The 21,342-nt window shown below is 45.1% G+C and overlaps 1 protein-coding gene across 1 annotated transcript in view; it reads left to right on the top strand.

Annotated features, from left to right (window-relative positions):
- Window positions 1-303: 303 nt before the first annotated feature.
- Window positions 304-21,342, top strand: part of GRHL3 (grainyhead like transcription factor 3) — a 61,665-nt gene continuing 40,626 nt past the window's right edge. The window contains exons 1-3 of the mRNA XM_035120306.2: window positions 304-492; window positions 18,532-18,718; window positions 20,072-20,133. Coding sequence (XP_034976197.2) covers window positions 476-492; window positions 18,532-18,718; window positions 20,072-20,133 — 266 coding nt within the window. The 5' untranslated portion in view covers window positions 304-475. The remainder of the gene's footprint in view (window positions 493-18,531; window positions 18,719-20,071; window positions 20,134-21,342) is intronic.

Raw genomic sequence — 21,342 nt, 5'->3', positions numbered from 1 at the left:
TAGCTTCATCCTTGCACAGTCTAAAAATCCAAAATTCCTGACAATGAACACAAACCCAAAAGATTTCATAAGAGAATCCACGTCACTTTTGTTTGTCTTCCATCTTTTTGCCCTCCAGGAATTTTCCTTATTCTTTTGCCTCCTCACTCATTCCCGCCGCCCCCCCCCCGCATTAAAATGGTAGCTCCTTGTCTCAGCAACTGGCTGCTCGGTTTGCAAAGGGTTAACTCTTGCACCTGCTGAGGTGTACCTGTCTTCTGGCACCTGTCTCCTCCGGCCAATCAGAAGCAAGCCTCGAGAGACCTTACCTGTCAGCAGAATGCCTGCACCACACATAAACCTCTAACTTGAATCAAACTCTTCACTTTTCAGGTGATGTCTCTGTTTAGAAGACGGTATTAGCAGAGGTTAAAAGAGGTGGGAAAATATCTGAAGATCTTACTGTTGGCGAGGGAGTGGAAAACGTTGGGGGAACATGTCTAATGAGATCGAGTAAGTTAATTGCTTTTTATTACTTTGAGCGATCGCGGATTTCAGCGGAGACAGATTTTAAGGCTTCCCACTTGTGCTATGATTTAAGGTAGCCACTTCTCTAATGAAAGTTCTTTCAGAAAGAGCTGGGAAATTCAGTCTTTTCGCCTTCTTGCCTAGCATTCTTTGATGTCCTCCTTAATAACAGCAAACTTTTAGGGTGTGAGATGCTTTAATGCGCTGTTTATTTTATTTCTAAAAAGAAGGAAAGCCGGCGTTTTCTGGGTAAAATCCAGCCGAAATTGAACCCTTTTAAAGAAAATCGTGCAGTGGTGGGTGGCAGCCAAGGGAGTGTGCTTGACTTTCGCGCTGAAATAAATTGAAAGTATTTAACTTTGGCTGGATCGTGTCCTAGCATTCTAAATTCTGGGGGAGAAATCGCAACGGAAGGAAGCGTCGCCAGTTTCCTTCGTCTCCCTCCTTCCTCGGGATGTTTAGCGTGCGGTTATTTTCCCAAGGAGGATTCTTATTGGTGTGTGTCCGCTCTAGGATATGGTTTCCCATTACTGTACTGTGATCTTTCAAGGAGGTTTTCCCCTGGATGTGTGTAATTTTCGAAAGAGTGATTTCATAGACACAGTGGGATATGGAAAGTGGTTCTGAGTTGAGTGTGTCCGCGTGTTCGTGCGCGCGAGGACTGTCTGTAGTTCGTTCCCAAATGTTGGTGAAAACATCCCTTCGGGGAGAATCTTGTGGCCCCTTAAGGGCTAGCACGTCTATTAGGCAAGAGTACTACATCATATGCTTATGGAAAATCGCACTGCCAGAAGTCCAGAATGGAGTCCTAGGAGCATTTTAGGACTCACTCTAGTTGCAATTATGATTTGTTCTTAACGCTATATTTTATATTGATGTAACTCACCTTGTGACCTAGTGAAGGGTGGGTATTTAATATTAATCATAATAATGTCATCTGAAGTCAAAGGGAGATGTCCTAGCAGACTTGAAGCTTGCTTGCAAATGATTCACCCCTAATTACTTCCTTAGCAGAACTGGGTGATGAAAATAAAGACTTTTTAAGTTACAGTCAGACCCAGGAAAGTATTATGTGGGATATTGTCAACATTTTTCATTGGAAAGTTGAAACCTGGAATATCTGCCTCCTGTTGCACATACATTTGGTATCACGTTTAATTCCCAGATCTGAATTTCATGATTTCATCATTAATGGATGGGGGAAGACGTGCTCTAAAAGAGGGGACATCTATTATGTTCAGCAGAATTCAGTATTGTGCTCTTTCAGATGAGGAACATCTGGATATTTTACTTTGCATGGATAGCTGTTAAACCTAAAGAATAAGAAAAGTTTTAGTCTATTGGACTAAAGTTTAGCTGGTGAAGTAATGTGAGAGCTTCCAGGTTGTGCAGTGGCTCTTAGCTGGCTACTTTCCATTCAGCCATATGCAAATCACAATTGATTCCTCTCCCCAAAATGTAATTATTGCTTCAGATAGAGTGTGGCCACCTTCAGTGTTCCGAATGCGCAATGCAAACGCATCTCTTTTCAACCGCAGAATCTCCTGTGGCCACCAGGGGGTGGGGGACTTGGGCACAATCAGGCTATGCCTTCAGATTACTACGCCTGTGTACACATTACTGTTTTGAAGCACAGTAACCCACAATTTACCGGGGGTATGTTCCAGGAATTGCACCTAAAGCCAAAATCGCACCTACCCAAAACACATTGGGTTCAATGGCAGGTGGAATTGCCAAAGTATTTTCCCCCGGACACTGCTCCCCCTCTTTCCGCTCCCTTAAAAAAAAATTCTGGCAAGCATGCAAAGCTGAATGTGCAAAAGTTAAAGGTGTATAAGTTTTGGGCCTACTGTACAGCTAGGTCTTCTCAGTTTAGATCAAAGCTGGGGTTGGGGTGGGGGGAGGGATTAATCAAAATGGAATACTGTGCAGTATTTCACAATAAACCACAGGATAGATACAGATTGTGGCTGATGTGTGTACATTGCCTCCCAAACCAAGAGTTGGAACGTGCTGGATGTGTACACGAAGCCTATATCTTGCAACGTTACAAATTCAGACTCTTGGTTCACTAGTAAAAACATATTGTAGTGCTTTTCCCTCCTCAGTCCGCATATTTTCTTGAGTTAGCTTATTCATTTCTTTTTTGAAAGATGAATGGTGTACCTGATTGCCTGTCTGTCTGTACACACGGTTGCCCTTAGGTTAGGGCTGCTAATTTTCTCTCCTAGAATTGCTCTTGTTTTTTTAATAGCAGCTCATTCTAAACAAGTGGAGTTTTTGCTTCAATTGAGATGAAGTCATGGGAACAGCTTGCTTCATTTAATTTTTGTGAACAGGCTACAATTTATGGCATAGGAACAGGGCCATGGAACAAGCTGGCAACCCCATTTTAAGGCTCCAGTGTGTCTTCTATTTTATGAAACAGGCCTTACTCTCTTTTTTAATGGGAGTGACTTCTTCCCTGCATAACTGTCATTGGAAGTGCATTGTATTTTATGCGGAAGGTCCCAGGTCCAGTTTCTGGCATGTACAGCTAGGATTGGGAGATAGCGGTATATCTAAAATTGTGGACAGCTGCTGCCAGTCAGTGTAGACAGTAGTGTTAGATGGACCAGTGGTTTGGCTCAGGAAAAAATGGCTTCCTATGCTCTATCTGTTTTAATGACTATTTTACACCATTTTATGTGAACCACCTAGATATTTTTTGATAAGTGGTACATAAATAATGTAAATAAATAATGCTATACATTTTTAAATGGCTCTAAGTGTCTTGCATGTGTAATTTCAGCAGCGTTAAAGAAAATCTACAATTTTGCCTTTGTTACTACAATATTGGGCAAAAAGATTCCTACATTGCAGAGGGTTGGACTAGATGACCCTCGTGGTCCCTTCAAACTCTACAATTCTATGATTCTATAACTCTCCCCATCTGTGCATACAAGCTTTCCGCACCTTCTCTCGTCATCTGGTCATGGCATGAAGTAGGTTGCTGCCTGCTTGCATTTCTAATTTGTGCTAGAAATTGAGGCAGCAATTTCTTACACTTCTCCAAATCTGCAGATTTGATCCTGATGCTTTGTTGCTGCTAAGTTCCTATAGCTGGAGGCCTCTGTTGCATCTGCCTCTATGGTTCTAAGCAGTAGCTAGAGGGAAGTTTATAGATCAAAGGAACTTCAGCTTGCCTTAATTATGGCACCCGGACCAAATGCAAGTTGCCGGCTGTAAAATACTAGCTTGTGTGCAAGCTGTAAAATGTGTGCATGTACACTCCAGTGGTATCATAATTGTCATCACTGCTGTTGCAGGATAACCTGTGTACAAGGCACCTTATAAAGCAGGGCTGGGGGCTCTGTGCCCCTCCAGATGTTGCTGGACTACAACTCCCATCATCTCTGAACGACTAGTCATGTTGGCTGGGACTGGGAGGAGGTGGAGTCCAACAGGAATCTGGAGGGCCACAGGTTCTCGATCAATTCCTCTTCTAAAACAACCTAACCAAAAGGGGATCCTGTTCTAAAGGACTGGCCAATCAAGCCCATGTAATGAGCAGGTGTTTTGACACTTTCCCTTGTGAAGTCTTTGAATGGTAAAAGTTTGAGAGCCTTTTCTAAAATGGTGTGTGTGTGTGAGAGAACATAAGAGTGCTGGATCAGGCTAATGGCCCACCTAGTCCAGCATCCTGTTCTCACAGTGGCCAACCATTTAGTTGTGGTCTTGGCTTCTTTATACAGATATACTGAATGGCTGGGATGTGGGTGGTGCTGTGGGTTATGCCACAGAGCCTAGGGCTTGCCGATCAGAAGGTCGGCGGTTCGAATCCCTGCGTAGGGGTGAGCTCCCGTTGATCAGTCCCAGCTCCTGCCAACCTATCAGTTCGAAAGCACGTCAAAGTGCAAGTAGATAAATAGGTACCTCTACAGCAGGTGTTTCTGTGTGTTGGTCTGGTTCACCAGTAGCGGCTTTGTCATGCTGGCCACATGACCTGGAAGCTGTACGCTGGCTCCCTCGGCCAATAACGCAGTTCGAAAGCACGTCAAAGTGCAAGTAGATAAATAGGTACCTCTACAGCAGGTGTTTCTGTGTGCTGGTCTGGTTCTCCAGAAGCGGCTTTGTCATGCTGTCCACATGACCTGGAAGCTGTACGCTGGCTCCCTCGGCCAATAACGCAAGATGAGTGCCGCAACCCCAGAGTCGGTCACGACTGGACCTAATGGTCAGGGGTCCCTTTACCTTTTTATACTGAATGGCAATTCAGACCAAGGAGATTGTGTGAGTCAATGTCCCAGCTGTTTCTGCCTTCCCTCAAAATTAATGGCTTTATTACTCTGATCCTCCCTTCTCTTTCAAAGGAAGATACCTCTTCATTTTGTGATGCTGAATGCTAATGGTTGGGGGGTTTTTTTTGGGGGGGGGTGCTGTTTAAAGTACTTTCTGCTTTCTCTCCTGTCTTGAGAATTGTGGCTTCATTTGCTTTGATGCTTTCAGCTAAATGGATGCAAGTGAGCCTGTCTGCCACTTCTATTGTCTTTGAACTGTGTGGCTTATGCAGGCATGTGATGGGCAAGCTTATTCCAAATGATTGATCAGGAGGATGATCAATGGCTAGACTTTATATGGGTTGGTTTTGACCTGAAGGCGTGGGCAGCAGAATTTTGGGAGAACAGCAGGTGCCTTCAAAGAGCACCTTCTTTGACAAGAGCAGAAGAGACAGTGCCCTCGAGGTCAAAATCATTTGGGGATGGGCTCGGTTCAATAACCATTTCCAGAATAGCCAGGAGGGCTTTGAGGAAGGGATGAGCAAAAGTGAGAAATGAACTTCCTTACCAAAATGGTAGTTTAGCCACAGTGTTCATGTAAATTGCTTGTTCGAAACTTTGGCACCCCCACAGCGACTTGGGCTTCTGGGAGGTACAAGTAAATATCACAGGCCTTGAGGAGGAAAGTGTCAAGAACCTCTGCCTCACACTTTGAAGGGAAGAAATGTCAATTTGTTTTTATTTGTATTTTCTTAGGAATATTTTGTGTTATGTAACCCACTTGCAAGTTGTTGTTCTTTTAAAATTCAGCCGCTTATAAACCTTGTTAAACAACTAAATAAGGGTAGGAGAGGCCCAGAATATGGCTCAGCATGGTAGCCCCTGTGCTCAGGCAATAATTTTCATTGCTGTTACCTTCCCACCCTTCCTCTGAAGCTGGATTGGGGAACCTGTGGCCCTTCAAATATGGTCAGACTACAATTCCTATCAGCTCCCACCAAAAACATATGAGGAGCCACACAGGTTTCTTGTTTCCGCTCTAAAGAAATGTAGGATGCATTCATGCTTTCCCTGTTCCTCACAACATCCTTATGAGGTAGGAGGTTAGGCTGAGATGGTGACTGGCCCAAAAGACACAACACAAAGCTTCCTGGAGATGTTAGCATCTGAACCTGGATGTTCATGCACTTCCTGGTCTAGACACTGCACCATGCAGAAGAAAGAGGAATAGTGTTCAGCATCCTTCTGAGACAAGGGACATAATTTGTGGCTCTTATGCATGAAATACAGAACTGGGGGAAAAACTTGAGGAGAAATGTTTTCTTCCTGGATTTCTTTTCACTAAATGAATAGGTTTTAGCACATGCATATTTAGATGAGCCCATTTTTTGGGGGGGAAACCACCCAATTAAGACACTTTACGTTGACTTGTGTGAAGTGATGGCAGCCTACACCAGAGGGTGGGGGGGCTGTGAATAACCTGTGGCCTTCCAGATGTTTCTGGACTCCCAACTCCCATAACCCCCCGCCAACATAGTGAATAGTCAGGGGCGATCTGGGCATGGAGTAGGAGGAGGTGGGGGCGAGCGGTAGATCTGCCGCCTGAGGCAACCACCTCACCACATGGGCAAGGAGGCCCTGCCTCCCCCATCACTCCCACATGCAGTACTTTTCTATGAAGAAAATTTACACATTCCGCTGTAATCCAGTGTTGGGGAAAAAAAATCCAGTAACGTACATGCATGTGTGAGCCAGCCCATACTTATTAGGAAAACCAGAGCTGGCTCTGGCTGTCTGTTGTGAATAGCGTGCAGAGTCTCAGCGTACATGAGAATCTAGATTGTGGCAGCAATGGCAAAATGTGGCAGGAGATGTCCCAAAGCTCTTTAAAGCTGCATTCCATTCGCTGGAAGCAAAAATAGGTTGGAAAATGGCACCTTTGCACGTAATCCAACATGGGCTGCATTTAAAGTGCAGGACCTCCCACAAAGAATCCTGGGAACTGTAGTTCTGTGAGGGGTAAACTACAGTTCCCGTGATTCTATGGGGGAAAGTCATGTGCATTAACCGTGTGGTGTGCACATAGCCTCAGACAAAGCTTTTAACAAGCAGGGCCTTGTCAGCAAGCCAGAAGTGCGCCGAGGCAGCAGGCAGCCCTGAAAGAGTTAACCAAGAGCTGCTCCCTCCTGTGGTTTTGTGGTCGAAACCATGATTGCCAGGAGCAAATTTTTGTCATGCAACAAGGCGTGCTATTAAAATGTTGAGTTATGTTTTTGGTGAATGAAAAGGTTAAAGCCCTTCATTAAAGCACAGAAGGGCTGGTCCCTGCCGAGAGAAAGGGATCTGTTTTACAGTCACGCTGCTGCTGTTGGGTGTTGTTTCCCCTCTCGTTCCCTTTCTCTCCCTTATTTCAAATTAAAATTATACACAATTCTGCTTGAAGACGGTAGAAAGGCAGGGGCTTACAGCTGGACCTGGTTTTTTAAAAGTAAGTCCAGTTCCTGTTTTTTCTTAGGTGCATACATGGGAGAAGGGTCATGTCTTAGTGCTAGATAATCTACCTTGCAAGCAGCAGGTCCCAGGTTCAATCTCTGGCAACATCTCTAGGCAGAGGCGGGAGAGACTCCTGTCTGAAACCCCGGAGAGCTGTTGCCAGTCAGTGTCCACAGGACTCAGCTAGGTGGACCAGGGAGAGCTTCCTATATTCCTAGGTTCTTCCTACACTGTTACTGTGTACCTAATCCCATGATTTTCCTTGCCAATTTAAGTTGAAGGCAGGATGTCCTCTGAATCAGGGGTGGTCAGTGCATATGGTGCTAGGCCAGTGAACCCACTGGCCAATGTCCAGTTCCCATAGGGTCGCTTGGGCAGCAGCTGGGGTTGGAATTCTTGCAAAGAAGACACCCATCTCGGCAAATGGACTTTGCTTCGATCCAGCGAGACACTTTTTACCTTCTCATAAAATAAGGCATCTTCTGCATAATTTAAGGCAGATTAGCTGGACACTGGCTTGTGTGCTGCACACCATTACATTTCAAAGCACATCATCCTGGGAACTGTAGTTTGCTAAGAGTGCTGGGAATTGTAGCTCTTGGAGGGGGAAAGTGCTGTTCCCAAGATTCTTTGGGGAGGAATAATGTGCTTTAAATGTTTGGTGTGAGCACAGCCAAAGTGTGGAGCAACTACCCCTTGCTTTGTAAAATTAAATCCCACCAGTGAACCATGGGGATTCAAACAAAATAAGAGAGAGAGTGGGTAGGTCGCAGAAGACCGATACCAGCCCACCCCATCTCTAAATAATCAAATTTTTGCACTGGAGTAACTGAGATACTTTGTCCGATACCAGTGTTTGTGCTTGTGAGGCACCTTGTGCCCCTTAAGCTTAATTTTAAGCAAGCCAAGAGCCAAATCTAATAAAAAGCTTTACAATGTTTTACAAGGATCAAGACTTCATCCAAGCCATAGGTGTGGCTTCTGGAAAAAAGCTTCCCCCCAGTACCAGGGTTGGAGCGGCCTTTTTAAATCCTGAGAATGTTCCCATGCTTTTAACATCTGTATTCAGGCTGAATTTCTGAAGGTGTAGCTTTCCTAGTTCAGAGTTCAATGCTTGCAAAAGTTTTACAGGACTGAAATGAACTCTTCCACAACTTCAAAATGTTGGCTACGTTTTTGGATCAAGGACTGACCTTCTCCATTCCAGACATTTTGAAATATACAGAACTGTACTTGTAAATCCCCCCTTCTTTTCTCTGTTTTTGTTTGTTTGTTTTTGTTTTAATCCCTAAATCCATCAGCATCCCATTTTGAAATGGGGGAACTCTTGAAGAATAGGAGGATATTTTTTTAAAAAAAAATTCAACAAATATACGCTAAACGAATTTGTTTCAAGAATCCCCTCCCCCCCATAAAATTAATTTCAGCTCTAACAATGAATTTTGTTCTGTCATGCAGCCTTACCTGTAACTTAGTTCTGGAATATGTGGAAGAGTTGCCTTTGAGTATGCATGGTGGCCCAGAACCCAGACCTAAATATCTGGGATTTGTAATTCAGTTTTTTATCTCTAGGTCTAAAGGTGTGGAGTTCAAAACGGATTGAGATTCTTAAAGGCATTTGTTTAGTCTCTCTCTCTCTCTCTCTCTCTCTCTCTCTCTCTGTGTGTGTGTGTGTGTGTGTGTGTTAATTAGTGTACAATTGTCTAAGTGTTTGCCTTGATGTTCTACCAGTAAACTATAAAACAACCACAAAAGACAATGAGAAGCAAGTACAAGGCTGGCTTTTAATAACGCTTTTATTAAAAAGAAAAATATTTTCCGGAGCTCCATGAAGCGTGATGCTATCATGTCACACAATCTGGTTTTAGAAGTTATTGCATCCTGTGGCACTCACCTAATAAATGTAAACCACCTGCGACTCTCTTGTTGTCACAGTTTGGAAACTGTGCAATCCTATAAAGATTTTCTCAGAAGCGTTCAGTGGGCCTTACTGTCCAGTAAGTGGGTTTGGGACTTTTGCCTAAGAGTTGTCCCGACTTGCAAAGAGTTTGGTGGTAGGGTTCTGGACAGTCTTACTGCAGGCTGCAGGAAGAGGAAGCTCTATTTTTGACTGCCCCACCCTGCATAGACCTTCTTGCATGTGATAAATAAGAGCACCAGGGAGAAGTGGTGCTTCTTTCTGAGTAATGTGCCTAGAACAGGTTAGAAGCTATGGCTCTAAACACTAAAGGAGAATCTGCACCTCCACAGACGTTCCTATATTTGCCATGTATGAAACTGCTGTTGGAGAAATGGATACTGGTTTTGAAGTGTTTTGATCTGGGCCTTAATTTCAGTCTAGACCTGTAAGTCTGTTTCCTCCAAAGAATCATTGTAACTGAAATCTGGAGATTATCAGACCTTGAGGACTAGCAACCCTAGAGTCAACTCAGGAATGGCAGTGAGTGTGTTCATATGCTGTTATCCCCCAGAACTGGGGGGGGGGGGAACCAGAGTGTACACGAACACACACACACACACAGGAAGAGGCGGTCATTCTTCTTCAAATCTTTCCTTCCGTATTTTAGATGTTTGATGTGCATTCAGCTTTAGTGTGCTGCCAGAATCCGGAATCATGACTAAATTTGCTCCTCCTAAATTACAATCTGCAACAACTGACCCTGATTCTGGGTTCAGACAACCCTTGGCTTAGCCATCACACGTCACTGAGCTTAAAAGCTCAGGAAGGAGAAAAGCAAGTGCAAGCTCCTCCATGGGAACCAGCACATTTACACCAAGCCAAAGTTTGGCTTAGCATTAAGTGCAAGCACAAACACTGTCGACTTGGAGTCATCCTCTACCTGTAAGGCTGTCTGGTCTGGATATAGGCTAATGGAAGAATCAAACCAAGGGAGAGGAGCAGGGCTTTGAAGCTGCCCATCCACAGTTAGCCCAAGGGAGCAGAGTAAGGTGGATGGCATGAGTCACCTGGGCACAGTCTTCCTTGCTATGATGAGATGGACTGTATTTTTATATAAATTATACTAATTACTGTATTTATACATTTGCACTGATACAATTAGTAGTACAGTATATGTGAATTTTATTAAAATGCTTCCTTGCTCTTTTTCAAGTTACACGTTTCCTCTTTCTTTCATTTTTGGCAATGTATTATAGTCGCCCGAACACAGGTTCATCACATGACCAGGTGGGGGCAATATGGACACCCCCACCCTCTTCCCTTCTCCTTCCGGTTGCTACCTGAAAAGCCTTTTCCATTTTATTTATATATCCTGCCCTTCTGTTTTACAAAACCTTCAAGGAAGCTTATAATAATTGTGAGGTAATAATAGAAGAATCGTTTTTTAAAAAACAAAGACATGACTAAAAATCTACACTTTTAGGAAAGCTAAGAAGTCTGAGCCAAGTAAAAGATCTTCATATGCTGTCAAAGGGCAGAAGAGTATTAGGCAAGCCTCCTTATTGAGAAGAAGGTCCATAAATGGGGTGCCCATCACTGCAAAGGCCCTTCCCTGGTCACCACCCCCTGCTTGTCTTCTGAAGGGCCTCAGGGGACCATGGCTGTGTCTTGGCTTAATAAAACATGCTGGCATGTGAGCAGAGTGCATACAGGCTGATCACTCCTGGAAGTGAATGGGTGTGAGTGAGTGGGTAAGCAAACCAGGAAGGAAATGGCCTAGTGCTAAAGCCAAATCTCGAACCATGGTTTGTTGCTCCCTCACAGACCATGATCTGTAAGCCAACCACAAACCATGGTTTCAGACTACCTGGTGCTCATGAATCATCATGGTGAAACGAACCGTAACCTTGGTCCTTGAGTTTAGTAGACATGATGCTAGCTGAGCGATCCTCTTCTTAGTGTGTCAGCAAACACAGTATGCCTTATTAATCCAATTTACTGTTCTGTGTGAATGCAGCCATTCCTAACCATGCATGTTTGAGTAGGAGCTAATGCTCTTTCCCTCATATACATACTTAAAAGGAGGTGGGCTTTGTTTTTAACCGTAACTTGGATGGCACAGCGCTTTCTTCCCAAGCAGGGAGAAAGGGCCACCTTGTCTGTGTTGCAAAACTGTGGGTTTTCCCACCCTGACCCCACCCGCTTCAATCTCCCCCTTTTAGCCTGACAGCTACACAAAAGAGAACAAGCTTGTAAAAGAAAGAAGAAGAAAGTTTGTTTAACCACACAGAATTGCCCAGAGACAGAGAAGTCAAGGATAGCATGACAAATACTGCAAAGTGAGTGGGTGGGGAAGGAGGGTGGGGTGGCTGCTTAGAGAGGATTGGGGGGCATTACCTGGGGCTCATCCTTTAAAAAAGGGTGAGGTGCTATATTGGGGGTCAGGGATGTGGGGAACTTGTTGCAGAGTACCTTCCTAGTTACATCATTCGGCCCCACAGCACACGGACTTGGAGGGTTTTGTTATTCACATTTGGAATTAATGCAGAGAGTTTGCAATTCGGGGCCTCTTGGAATAACTTTTTTTAAGGTGGTGGTGGGGACTCCTGCACATCTTATTCTGTATTAACGTTTTGCTGAAAGGTAGTATATAAATATAAAGCGGGTGGCGCTGTGGTCTAAACCACAGAGACTAGGGCTTGCTGATCAGAAGGTCGGCGGTTCAAATCCGTGAGCTCCCGTTGCTCGGTCCCTGCTCCTGCCAACCTAGCAGTTCGAAAGCATGTCAAAGTGCAAGTAGATAAATAGGTACCACTCCGGCGGGAAGGTAAACGGCGTTTTTGTGTGCTGCTCTGATTCGCCAGAAGTGGCTTAGTCATGCTGGCCCCATGACCTGGAAACTGTATGCCGGCTCCCTCAGCCAGTAAAGCTCCGCAATCACAGAGTTGTCCGCAACTGGACCTAATGGTCAGGGGTCCCTTTACCTAAATATTCTACATAAATATGAATACTGCAAACAGTGAAAGCTGGTACCTCTTGGGATTGTTTGGGTTGGGAGGTGGAGCCAGAGTCCCCCCTGGACTGGTGTTAAGTAAGAGGGTAAGCAGGTGGGGGCTGGCTTAGAACAGACGGGGGCTTGTGGGACAGCACCTCCCTCACCCTAGTGGACCAGCCCAGCCCCTACTGAATGTAACAATCCAGAGTACAGCCTAGCTGTTCAATAAGCCCACATCACCAGTGATGGTGGTGGTGGCCTTTGCAGGGTTGGAAGATGTCAGGAGGAAATAGGGAAAGTGAAGAAAAGAAGCTCTACCCTCTGTAAGACCATTAAGTCCCGAGTCCAAGGCTATGTACAGATTGGCACAGTGAAGTGTTCCTCGCCCCGCTGCCTTTCAAGTTGCTTTCTCACACCATGTCACCACCCAATGCACATTGCTCGATTTATTTCCCTGCGCTGAACTCCTGTTCAATGAAGCTGCCCGCTGGGCCATGGGCATGGGCTGCCTGGAATGTACACACCTCAAGCTGAACCACAGCTGCTGTTCTCAAATTGGATGGAAGCTGGTTTGAGGGAAGGCAGTACAAGTATTCCGCCAATAAGCTACAGGGTATCTATGGATTGTGGCAACACCATGTGTTCTCTGCTTCAAACACCAGTGGCGAGGGCGCACCGGAGCTGGAGTAAAAATGGCAATCCGTACGCAGCTTAAATTGCTGAACCACGTCACTGCGTCTGCAAAGCACTTGCAATCCTACACGTCTCCTCTGATCCTGTGCATGTGTCCTGATCCTGTGTCTACCCTTGTGCACGCCTACCCCACAAAGTTCAGTGGTTCTACGCTCCTGAGAATATGTCGTAGCTGGGAGCAAAGTGCTTATGCACATTAGTTCATGCTGTAGCTGTGGGGAGATGCTGAGCAGGCATGCATTGCTTTGTCAGCTTAAGATACAGCGGCAGACCGCGGGGAGCCTAATTAAAAAAATATAGGAGCAGGGAAGTCCAGGGAAGGCTTGGAGAGAGCCCATCCCTGGGGTGAATAGCCCTGCTGCTGATTCTCTGCCCTCCCCCTTACTCCTTTTCATGTGAATATTTTGGATTCAGTCTGGCTGAAGGTTCTTGTCTGAACAGGATTAAGCAGAGTTGATGGTGGTGAAACCTGAGTCATTCTAGTGTGCTCCTTGGAGACAGTGGGGCGGCACTGAAGGGGAGGGAGGGCTGCGTGAGAAAATTTAAAGACAACGAAACTTCCACTAAAAAAAAAAAGCATGAAAAAAAACCACCTGTTGCTGTTTTTATGCAGTGGGTGAAACTGATGAGCATTAGTGCCATCATGTCCCGTTGGGAGAGGCTGGTGGGGAAGGGGCTCCTTTCTTCTGATAACCATACTTAGGGAAAGGGGAAGCAAAATTCTGGAAAGAATAATAGAAAGGGACCCCAAGGGCCATCTAGTCCAACATTACCTTTTTTTGGTGCCATAGTGAAAGCATAAAAGCAAATAGACTTTTTTCTAACATATTGCTGGTATGCACGCCCACATGCCTGCTGTGGCCCTATAGTCGCCAACTTCTCTTCCTACAGGCCTCTGCTCTTCTGCTTTTAAACAACAGCCTCACTTGCAGATAAAAACTAGTGATCATTGACACCTCCAAGTTGTAAATAGAACTTTTTGCAGGCAGAGCTGCTCTGAAAGGCACAGGATCATCCCAGGCTGCAACTGCTGCTGCTGTTTTTCCCAGGCACTTGACAGTGCTTAGTGGTCCTTGTTGATTAGATGCTCAGAAATAGTTAGATGATGCTGGCTGATAACCATGGAGATGGTTTTCTGTGGCCTGCGATGACTTGGTTGCTTCAGCCACCTGGGTTTCTTTGGCCTGGGGGCCTCCTAGTACTTCCTGTTGTTGTGTACTCTACAGCTGTTTGGTGATTCTAATGGCCTGGCTATATCCATCATGCATAGCGTACGTGGGGCAGGTGGGCTGTTTTCTCACTAGATCTCTGCCCGTGCAGGGATGGCGTTAATGATCTGGCCCTCCACATGTTGCTAGACCAATTCCCATCAGTGGCAGCACACGGAAACGGCGTTTACCTTCCCACTGTAGCGGTTTCTATTTATCTACTTGCACTTTGACGTGCTTTCGAACTGCTAGGTTGGCAGGAGCTGGGACAGAGCAACGGGAGCTCACCCCATCGCAGGGATTCGAACTGCCGACCTTCTGATCAGCAGGCCCTAGGCTCTGTGGTTTAACCCACAGCACCACCTGTGTCTTATACACTTAAAGCAGCATAAAAGCACTTTTAAAAGTCATGGCTTCCCCCAAAGAATCCTGGGAGTTGTCGCTTGTGAAAGGTGCTGAGAGCATACTTGCCAACATTTCTCCGATGAAAAAAGGGATTTTACTATTTATACCCCCCACATCTGACTGGGTTGCCCCAGCCATTCTGGGCAGCTTCCAACATATATAAAACATAATAAAACATTAAACATTTTTTTAAAAAAACCTTTCCCTATATAGGATTGCCTTCAGATGGCTCGGGGGTCAGATAACTCCATACCCTCTAACATTTCTCCAATGAAAATAGGAGACATCCTAAGGACATTCCAGGATCAAATCAGAAACTGGGATGGCTTCTCTAAATCAGGGACATCCCTGGAAAATGGGGACACTTGGAGGGTCTGTGAGAGTTGTTAGGGGATTCCTATTCCCTTTACAGAGCCACAATTTTCAGAGTTCCTTAGAAAGAGGGATTGATTGTTAAGCCACTCTGACTATTGTGGCTCTTTGAGGGGGATACAAGGTTTCCTCACAACCTCAGCCCCCTTAAAAACTACAGTTCCCAGGATTCTTTGGGGGAAGCCTTGACTATTTAAAGTTGCATGGTACTGCTTCAAATATAAAGCGCAAATGGGGTCTTTGGTCATGTCCATTAATTTCAATGGCTCTACTCTAAGTAGGGCTAATACTGGAGACAACTCATAGACAAGAGAAGGAAGGAATTGGATGAGCTCCTTGGAGGGGAAATATGCCTTGAACTAGCGGAAAAATAAATCTCCCCATGTACAGAAGCCCTTTCCTTTGCAGACGTAGCCCAGATCTTAGGGTTTTGCAAGCTCTCACAAAAAGGTGGCTCCTGGGCTGGTGGGTGACTCATCCCAGCTGGTGGCATCAAACTAGACTTGCCTTAAAATGCCCGTCCACTGTTCAAGACTGTTATTAGCCAGTAAGTAATAGTTGCTGTTTGATTCTGGGACGGTGGAGTCAAAAATGATCTGAGAAAAACTTCTGCCCCTGAGGCGATGGTGCCTCTGAAAAGTGCGCTAGTGCCCAAGGGTGGGGCTTAGTAAGGATTTATTTGGCTCTGTCCCCTCTGGCAATGGAGCTCTTTATTTGTTCTGATTGTCCTCTTCCTCATTAGCTCCTCTGTAAAGAAAAGCTCCAAGGAGGAGGTTCCCCTCCCCATGTTTATCAGGGGCAGCGGCAAGAGGTGAGGTAAACATGAGAACCTCAAGATCTATGGCTATGTAGAGGTTTGAATCTGGGTCTCCCAAACCCAACACTCTATTCACTACTAGACCCTTTAAAGCAGTGGCTTTCCCCAAAGAACACAGGGAATTGTAGTTTACTAACTCAGAGTCTAGGGAGTTTGTAGCTCAGAGTTTGTAACTCAGAGTCTAGGGAACCTGCTGGAGGCACCAGTAAAAGTCTTCATGGGCCCCATGGCACCACACACAGGAAGCGAGTTAGCAACCCCTGACTATAATAATAATAATTTATTATTTATACCCCGCCCATCTGGCCGGGTCTCCCCAGCCACTCTGGACTATACATCTAGCTACAACATTATTGGGCAGGTGTGTGTACACCCCATTGCTGGGACTGCTGACGTCTATTTTCAAATGGAAATGCTGCAGAATAATATGGAATGAACATTTATTTTCATAATAAAACTAGTTTGTTAGGGGCAAAAAATATGCAATAGATCTAGATTGTGTGTGGACTATGTGGGGGGAAAACAAGTACTCAAATTTCCATTGATTCCAGAATAAAATGTGTGTTCACAGTTGGTTAGCCCCTCATCAGCTATTCCGCAGGGAACTGAATTTCATTTGTATGTTAAAACATTTCTGTGCAGTCTTTCTGTTTGCAAAGAGACAGCTAGCATATTTCATCTTCTTGGACAGATTTCAAAGTCTAAACATGATTGTTGTTCAGAGATATGTGTTTACTTAATACCTTCTGATTTTGGAGTTGCCTTGGTCCCATCCCATGCCTTTGGGGTGGGATGTAAATCCCAGAAACCGAAATATCAGCAGAACATTTAGGCAACTAAAGTCAAAAGGGTAACAAGCCCAGATGTGTTGGGTTACTCTGTTCTCATGAATCCCGCCCCCTTCCCTGTATTTCATAATATTCCTGAGGAGCTGTTCCAGGGTTTTGTTCATAGTTAATATGATTAATCCTGAAAACGTCATGCTGTGCAATCTATATAATCATAACTCCAATGCAAATGTAGAGGATGCAAATAAGCCTGAGAGGGAGAGAGATTGTCAGAGCTGAGCCATAGGATATTGAGTGGGAACCAGAAACTAGGGGACAGGACCAGAGGACAAGCCAAGATTCAACCAAAACCTACCATTGCCCAAGTAAAATCTCAGCCTGAACAGGAAGCGTTGGAGCAGGCGTGGGATTGGGAAACCTTTCTCAGCCTGAGGACCACATTCCCTTCTGAGCAACCATCCAGGGGGACACATGTCAGTGGTGGGTGGAGCTAGAGGCAAAGTGGGTGGAGCAACGAATGTAAATGTGATCTTGGTACAGAAGGCTGCTGTCTCACATCCACACCATACACTTAAAACACATTATTTCCTTCCAGAAATCCCGGGAACTGAGCTACAGTTCCCAGCACCCTTAACAAACTAGAGTTACCACAATTCTTTATAGGGTGGGGGGAGCCAGGTGCTTTAAATAAGTGGCATAGATGCACAGAGAGACAGATCTTGGATGAAAAGCCAGTGGAACATTGACTTTTATAATTTTCTATTTAAAAAAATCATTATTACACTGTAGCCTCCCACACTGTTTGCTTTTCTTTTTAAAAACACTCTCAATTCACAAAATAATCCTCAACGTTTATAATCTACTGGGACATGTTGCCCTGACTGGCTTCCAAATTGTATCTGGGCACAATTCAAGGTTCTTGTTTTAGCCTATACAACCCTATATAGATTGAATCCAGGATGCCAGAAAGATAGCTTGCTCTCATATGAACTGGTCCACCATTAACCTCTGGGTACCCTAGTCTTCAGGGACGCAGGTGGCGCTGTGAGTTAAACCACAGAGCCTAGGGCTTGCTGATCAGAAGGTCGGCGGTTCGAATCCCTGCGACGGGGTGAGCTCCCGTTGCTCGGTCCCAGCTCCTGCCAACCTAGCAGTTCGAAAGCACGTCAAAGTGCAAGTAGATAAATAGGTACTGCTCCAAGCGGGAAGGTAAACGCCGTTTCCGCGTGCTGCTCTGGTTCACCATGCTGTCATGCTGGCCACATGACCTGGAAGCTGTTTGCCGGATTCCTCGGCCAATAATGTGAGATGAGTGCCGCAACCCCAGAGTTGGTCATGACTGGACCTAATGGTCAGGGGTCCCTTTACCTTTACCTTTACCTTTACCCTAGTCTTTAGCGGTTAAGTGGACAGCAGCTGGAGAAAGGGTGTTACCACCAAGAAGTCCCCAGCTGTGAAATATTCTCTGTAGAGAACCTTCGGCTTCATAACCTTTCATGCTGTCAGATTTCTTCCTTGATTTCACCAGGTTTTTAGTGAATTATATAGTATTGCTGGTCTTGTTGCTGCTACTCCTGTCACAGATGGTTTTATTGTTGGCCTACTCTTGTTTTTAATTATTGTTATTGTTCTGTTTTGTTTCAAATTGCTTACATTTTTTGTTGTTGTGAAAGATAGGGTAGAAACATGATAATTGATTCAGGGCTTGGCTCCAGAGCTAGGGCTGGACTCTATGAAAAATATGAAGTAGGAGTAATCATGGGTTTACCTGTTTATAGAAAAAAACAAAAGAAGAAACCGAACATCCCGCCCTTCCGTCCAATTTAAACTCAATTAGGGCAGCTCAGAATTATACGATAAAACAATGACAACACAACAAATTACCATAATCTTTGGCTGGGAAGAAAGGCAGAAAACAGGGGGTGAGAAGACCAAAGTTTCCTCCTTTCACTGATACCATCAGGTTTTTGTCTCTCACCCCCAGCATGTGCAAATGTTTTGCAAAAAGATAGGAGAAGATGAAATTGCACCATTTTTATAGCTTCCCAGGAAACATGCTAGAAATAAACCTTCTACTCTGTGCTTCCCACCCAGTTTTAGGTCTGTGCGCTTTCTGAAGAATGACGGGATGGGCTTCCAGAAATACCCCTATGCGAATGAAGACGAGGCTTGGAAGAGCTACCTGGAGAACCCTCTGACAGCAGCCACCAAGGCTATGATGAGGGTGAATGGCGATGACGACAGCGTGGCTGCCCTGAGTCTTCTCTATGACTATTACATGGTATGAAAAGCGGTCAGTGTGACTCAGGGCCCCAAAAATGACATTTCCTGCCGTCTTCCCCCACCCACACCTAACCATGTGTTGGCTGGGGCTGGTATAGAATCATAGAATTGTAGAACTAGAAGGGAACCCTGAATACCATCTAGTCCAACCCCCTACAATGCAGAAATATGCCACTTTCCCATATGGGGATCGAACCTGCAACACTGCCGTTATCAGAAACACTCTCTAACCAACTGAGCTATCCTCATTAGCAGTTGTAATATGAAACATCTGGAAGGCACCAGCTCGGAGGAAGGCTGGTTTATTGTGCCCCTTTAAGTTCTTCACAGGGAAAAAGCCTGGAAACATGAGCAGGTTACTTTAGGTTGAGTATTATTGGCCTGTGATAACTTTGTGGTCCTTACCACCCCACCAAGCAGTAACAAGAACTTCACCACAGATCAGGTGACGATGGTAGTTGTCTATAATCACTCTGTTTGGGTCACAGCCAAACTATACCTGTAAAGCACATGACTTCGAATCATAGAATTTTAGAGTTGGAAGGGACCCGAGGGTCATCTAGTCCAATGCAGGCATCTCAGCTAAAGCATCCACGACAGATGGCTGTCCCACTTCTTCTTAAAAACCTCCAAGGAAGGAGAGTCCACCATCTCTCGTGGGAGTCTGTTCCACTGACGAACAGTTCTTACTGTCAAAGTTTTTCCGAATGTTTGTAAAAATCTTGGAACTGCAATGTGTTTAGGGTGCCGGGAGTTTTAATTCTGTGGGGGGTGAATTTTTTCCTTGCAGAACTACGGGACTACTTCTGTGGCGAAAAGCCCCAGGACAACAGGAAAAGCACATAGGAGGACCACACTTGTGATGAAAAGCAGTGCAAAAGTTGCATAAATAAATGCAAAATTGCAATTCCCAGGGTTCCCTGAGAAGAGGGAATGACTGTTAAAACAGTGTTGATATGCTCTCTCAGATGCCTGAGTCTCACAGAAGAAAGGAATCCCATTCCACACTTCTGTGTCCACACAGAATAAGCTGGCATCTTGTCGGATCAAACAGATTTGTTGTTCATCGAGAAAGGATGCTTTTCCTGGCATGGCATGGATGTGAGAGGCAGGAGATTATTATTTTAATTAATTAATTAATTGCTTCATTTAAGAACTGCTTTCTATGAAGCATCTCAGAGCAATTTCACAATATAAAGATATATAAAACAGTCGCCCTGGACCATACTGACACTAAGGAAATGGGGAAATTAAAGCATAGCCAACCTATATTGACAGTAGCTAACCCAGAAGCGCCTCTCTCCCTACCTGTTATACACGGAACATTTCTGTTTTTTTGTTAACTTGACAGGTTCCAAAGGAGAAGAGGATCCTTCCATCTGGAACAACGGGGCGCAATGAACTTGGGAAGAGGTGAGAGAGAATCCTGCCCTGGGAGACCTCCAGAGTTTGCAAGTGCAGGGAGTCAGCTTGGCTCGTGACTAACTGGCTTTCAGATATTGGCCCAGAAAAGGGTTTAAAATGTTTAAAGTGGGGGGGAGGGGCAAGAGATCCAGAGCCCAAGCTACTGTACCTTTAAAGCACACCCCCTCATTGCAAGAATCCTGGGAACTGTAGTTTGCACTCACTGAGCTATAATTCCCAGCAATCTTAACATATATATATTTCCCAGAATTCTTTGGGGTGCTTTAAAATGTATGGTTGCATGCACGAGACCAAAGACTCAGCCTCTGCATTCCTCTGCTACCCACCCAAAGTCACTCTGAATGTTTTTGAAATGGTATACTGCTTCTGGAAGACATCAAGGCCTTGACTTTGGCATGTCTTAAGGGGGGAGTGAATTCCATAGCTGGGGGACAGGAACTAAGAATGCCTCTCTGGACAGCCTTCAAAGATCTGATCTTGGTGCATAGATGTTGTGATTCAAGAGACTGTTCCAGGTTGATCTTACAGGTCAGCGTTGAAGGTGGCCGTGGGTATTCTGGACCTAGGTGGCCAGCAGCACCTTTAAACAGAGCTGGCGCAGCAGACCCTGGAGCACTGTTTCAAGAAGCGTGGGGCTCCAGAATATGGTTCAGTAGGACCCCCTCCCTCTACTCAAATCCCCTTTATTCTAGCCTGAGGGGGGATTGAACTTCACCCATGTCCGCCATGGCAGAGGTAGCAAAGGACAGCGAGAACTAGGAGAGAGAGGCTCGCTGTGGCCTTTTTCTGCACTGAACGTGAAGGTGATAAGCCTGCTTTTGTTTCAACTGCTTCCAAATCGAGCAATGTACTTCCTTTCATCCTCCTTGGCTTCCGTGCTTTTCAGATAACCCTCGCCGAAATAAGTTAACAGTTGGTTGGCATCTTTCAGTTTAGTCCCTCAATTCCTGGACTCTGTGTACCCCTTAGCTATGTGTTTTTACATGCCTATTTCTGAACCGTTGCAGCGGGGTCATCGTGAAGCGTGGGCTCTGCCCAGTCCCACAAGGGCTGGGTGGGGAGCGGTTAGATTTAACTCTTTTCCTTGCTTGGGAATGATGAAATTCCCTTCCCCAAATAGTTGCTTGTGCCTCAGGTGCAGATGTGTGACCAAATGGTCTTGCATTGCTAAGTATTCTTTTGTCTGTCTCCTCCTTT

This window comes from Zootoca vivipara, chromosome 6 (assembly GCF_963506605.1).
Source record: "Zootoca vivipara chromosome 6, rZooViv1.1, whole genome shotgun sequence".
Lineage (NCBI taxonomy): Eukaryota > Metazoa > Chordata > Lepidosauria > Squamata > Lacertidae > Zootoca > Zootoca vivipara.
Note: the sequence above shows the minus strand (reverse complement) of the source record. Positions and strands in the feature narration are given on the sequence as shown.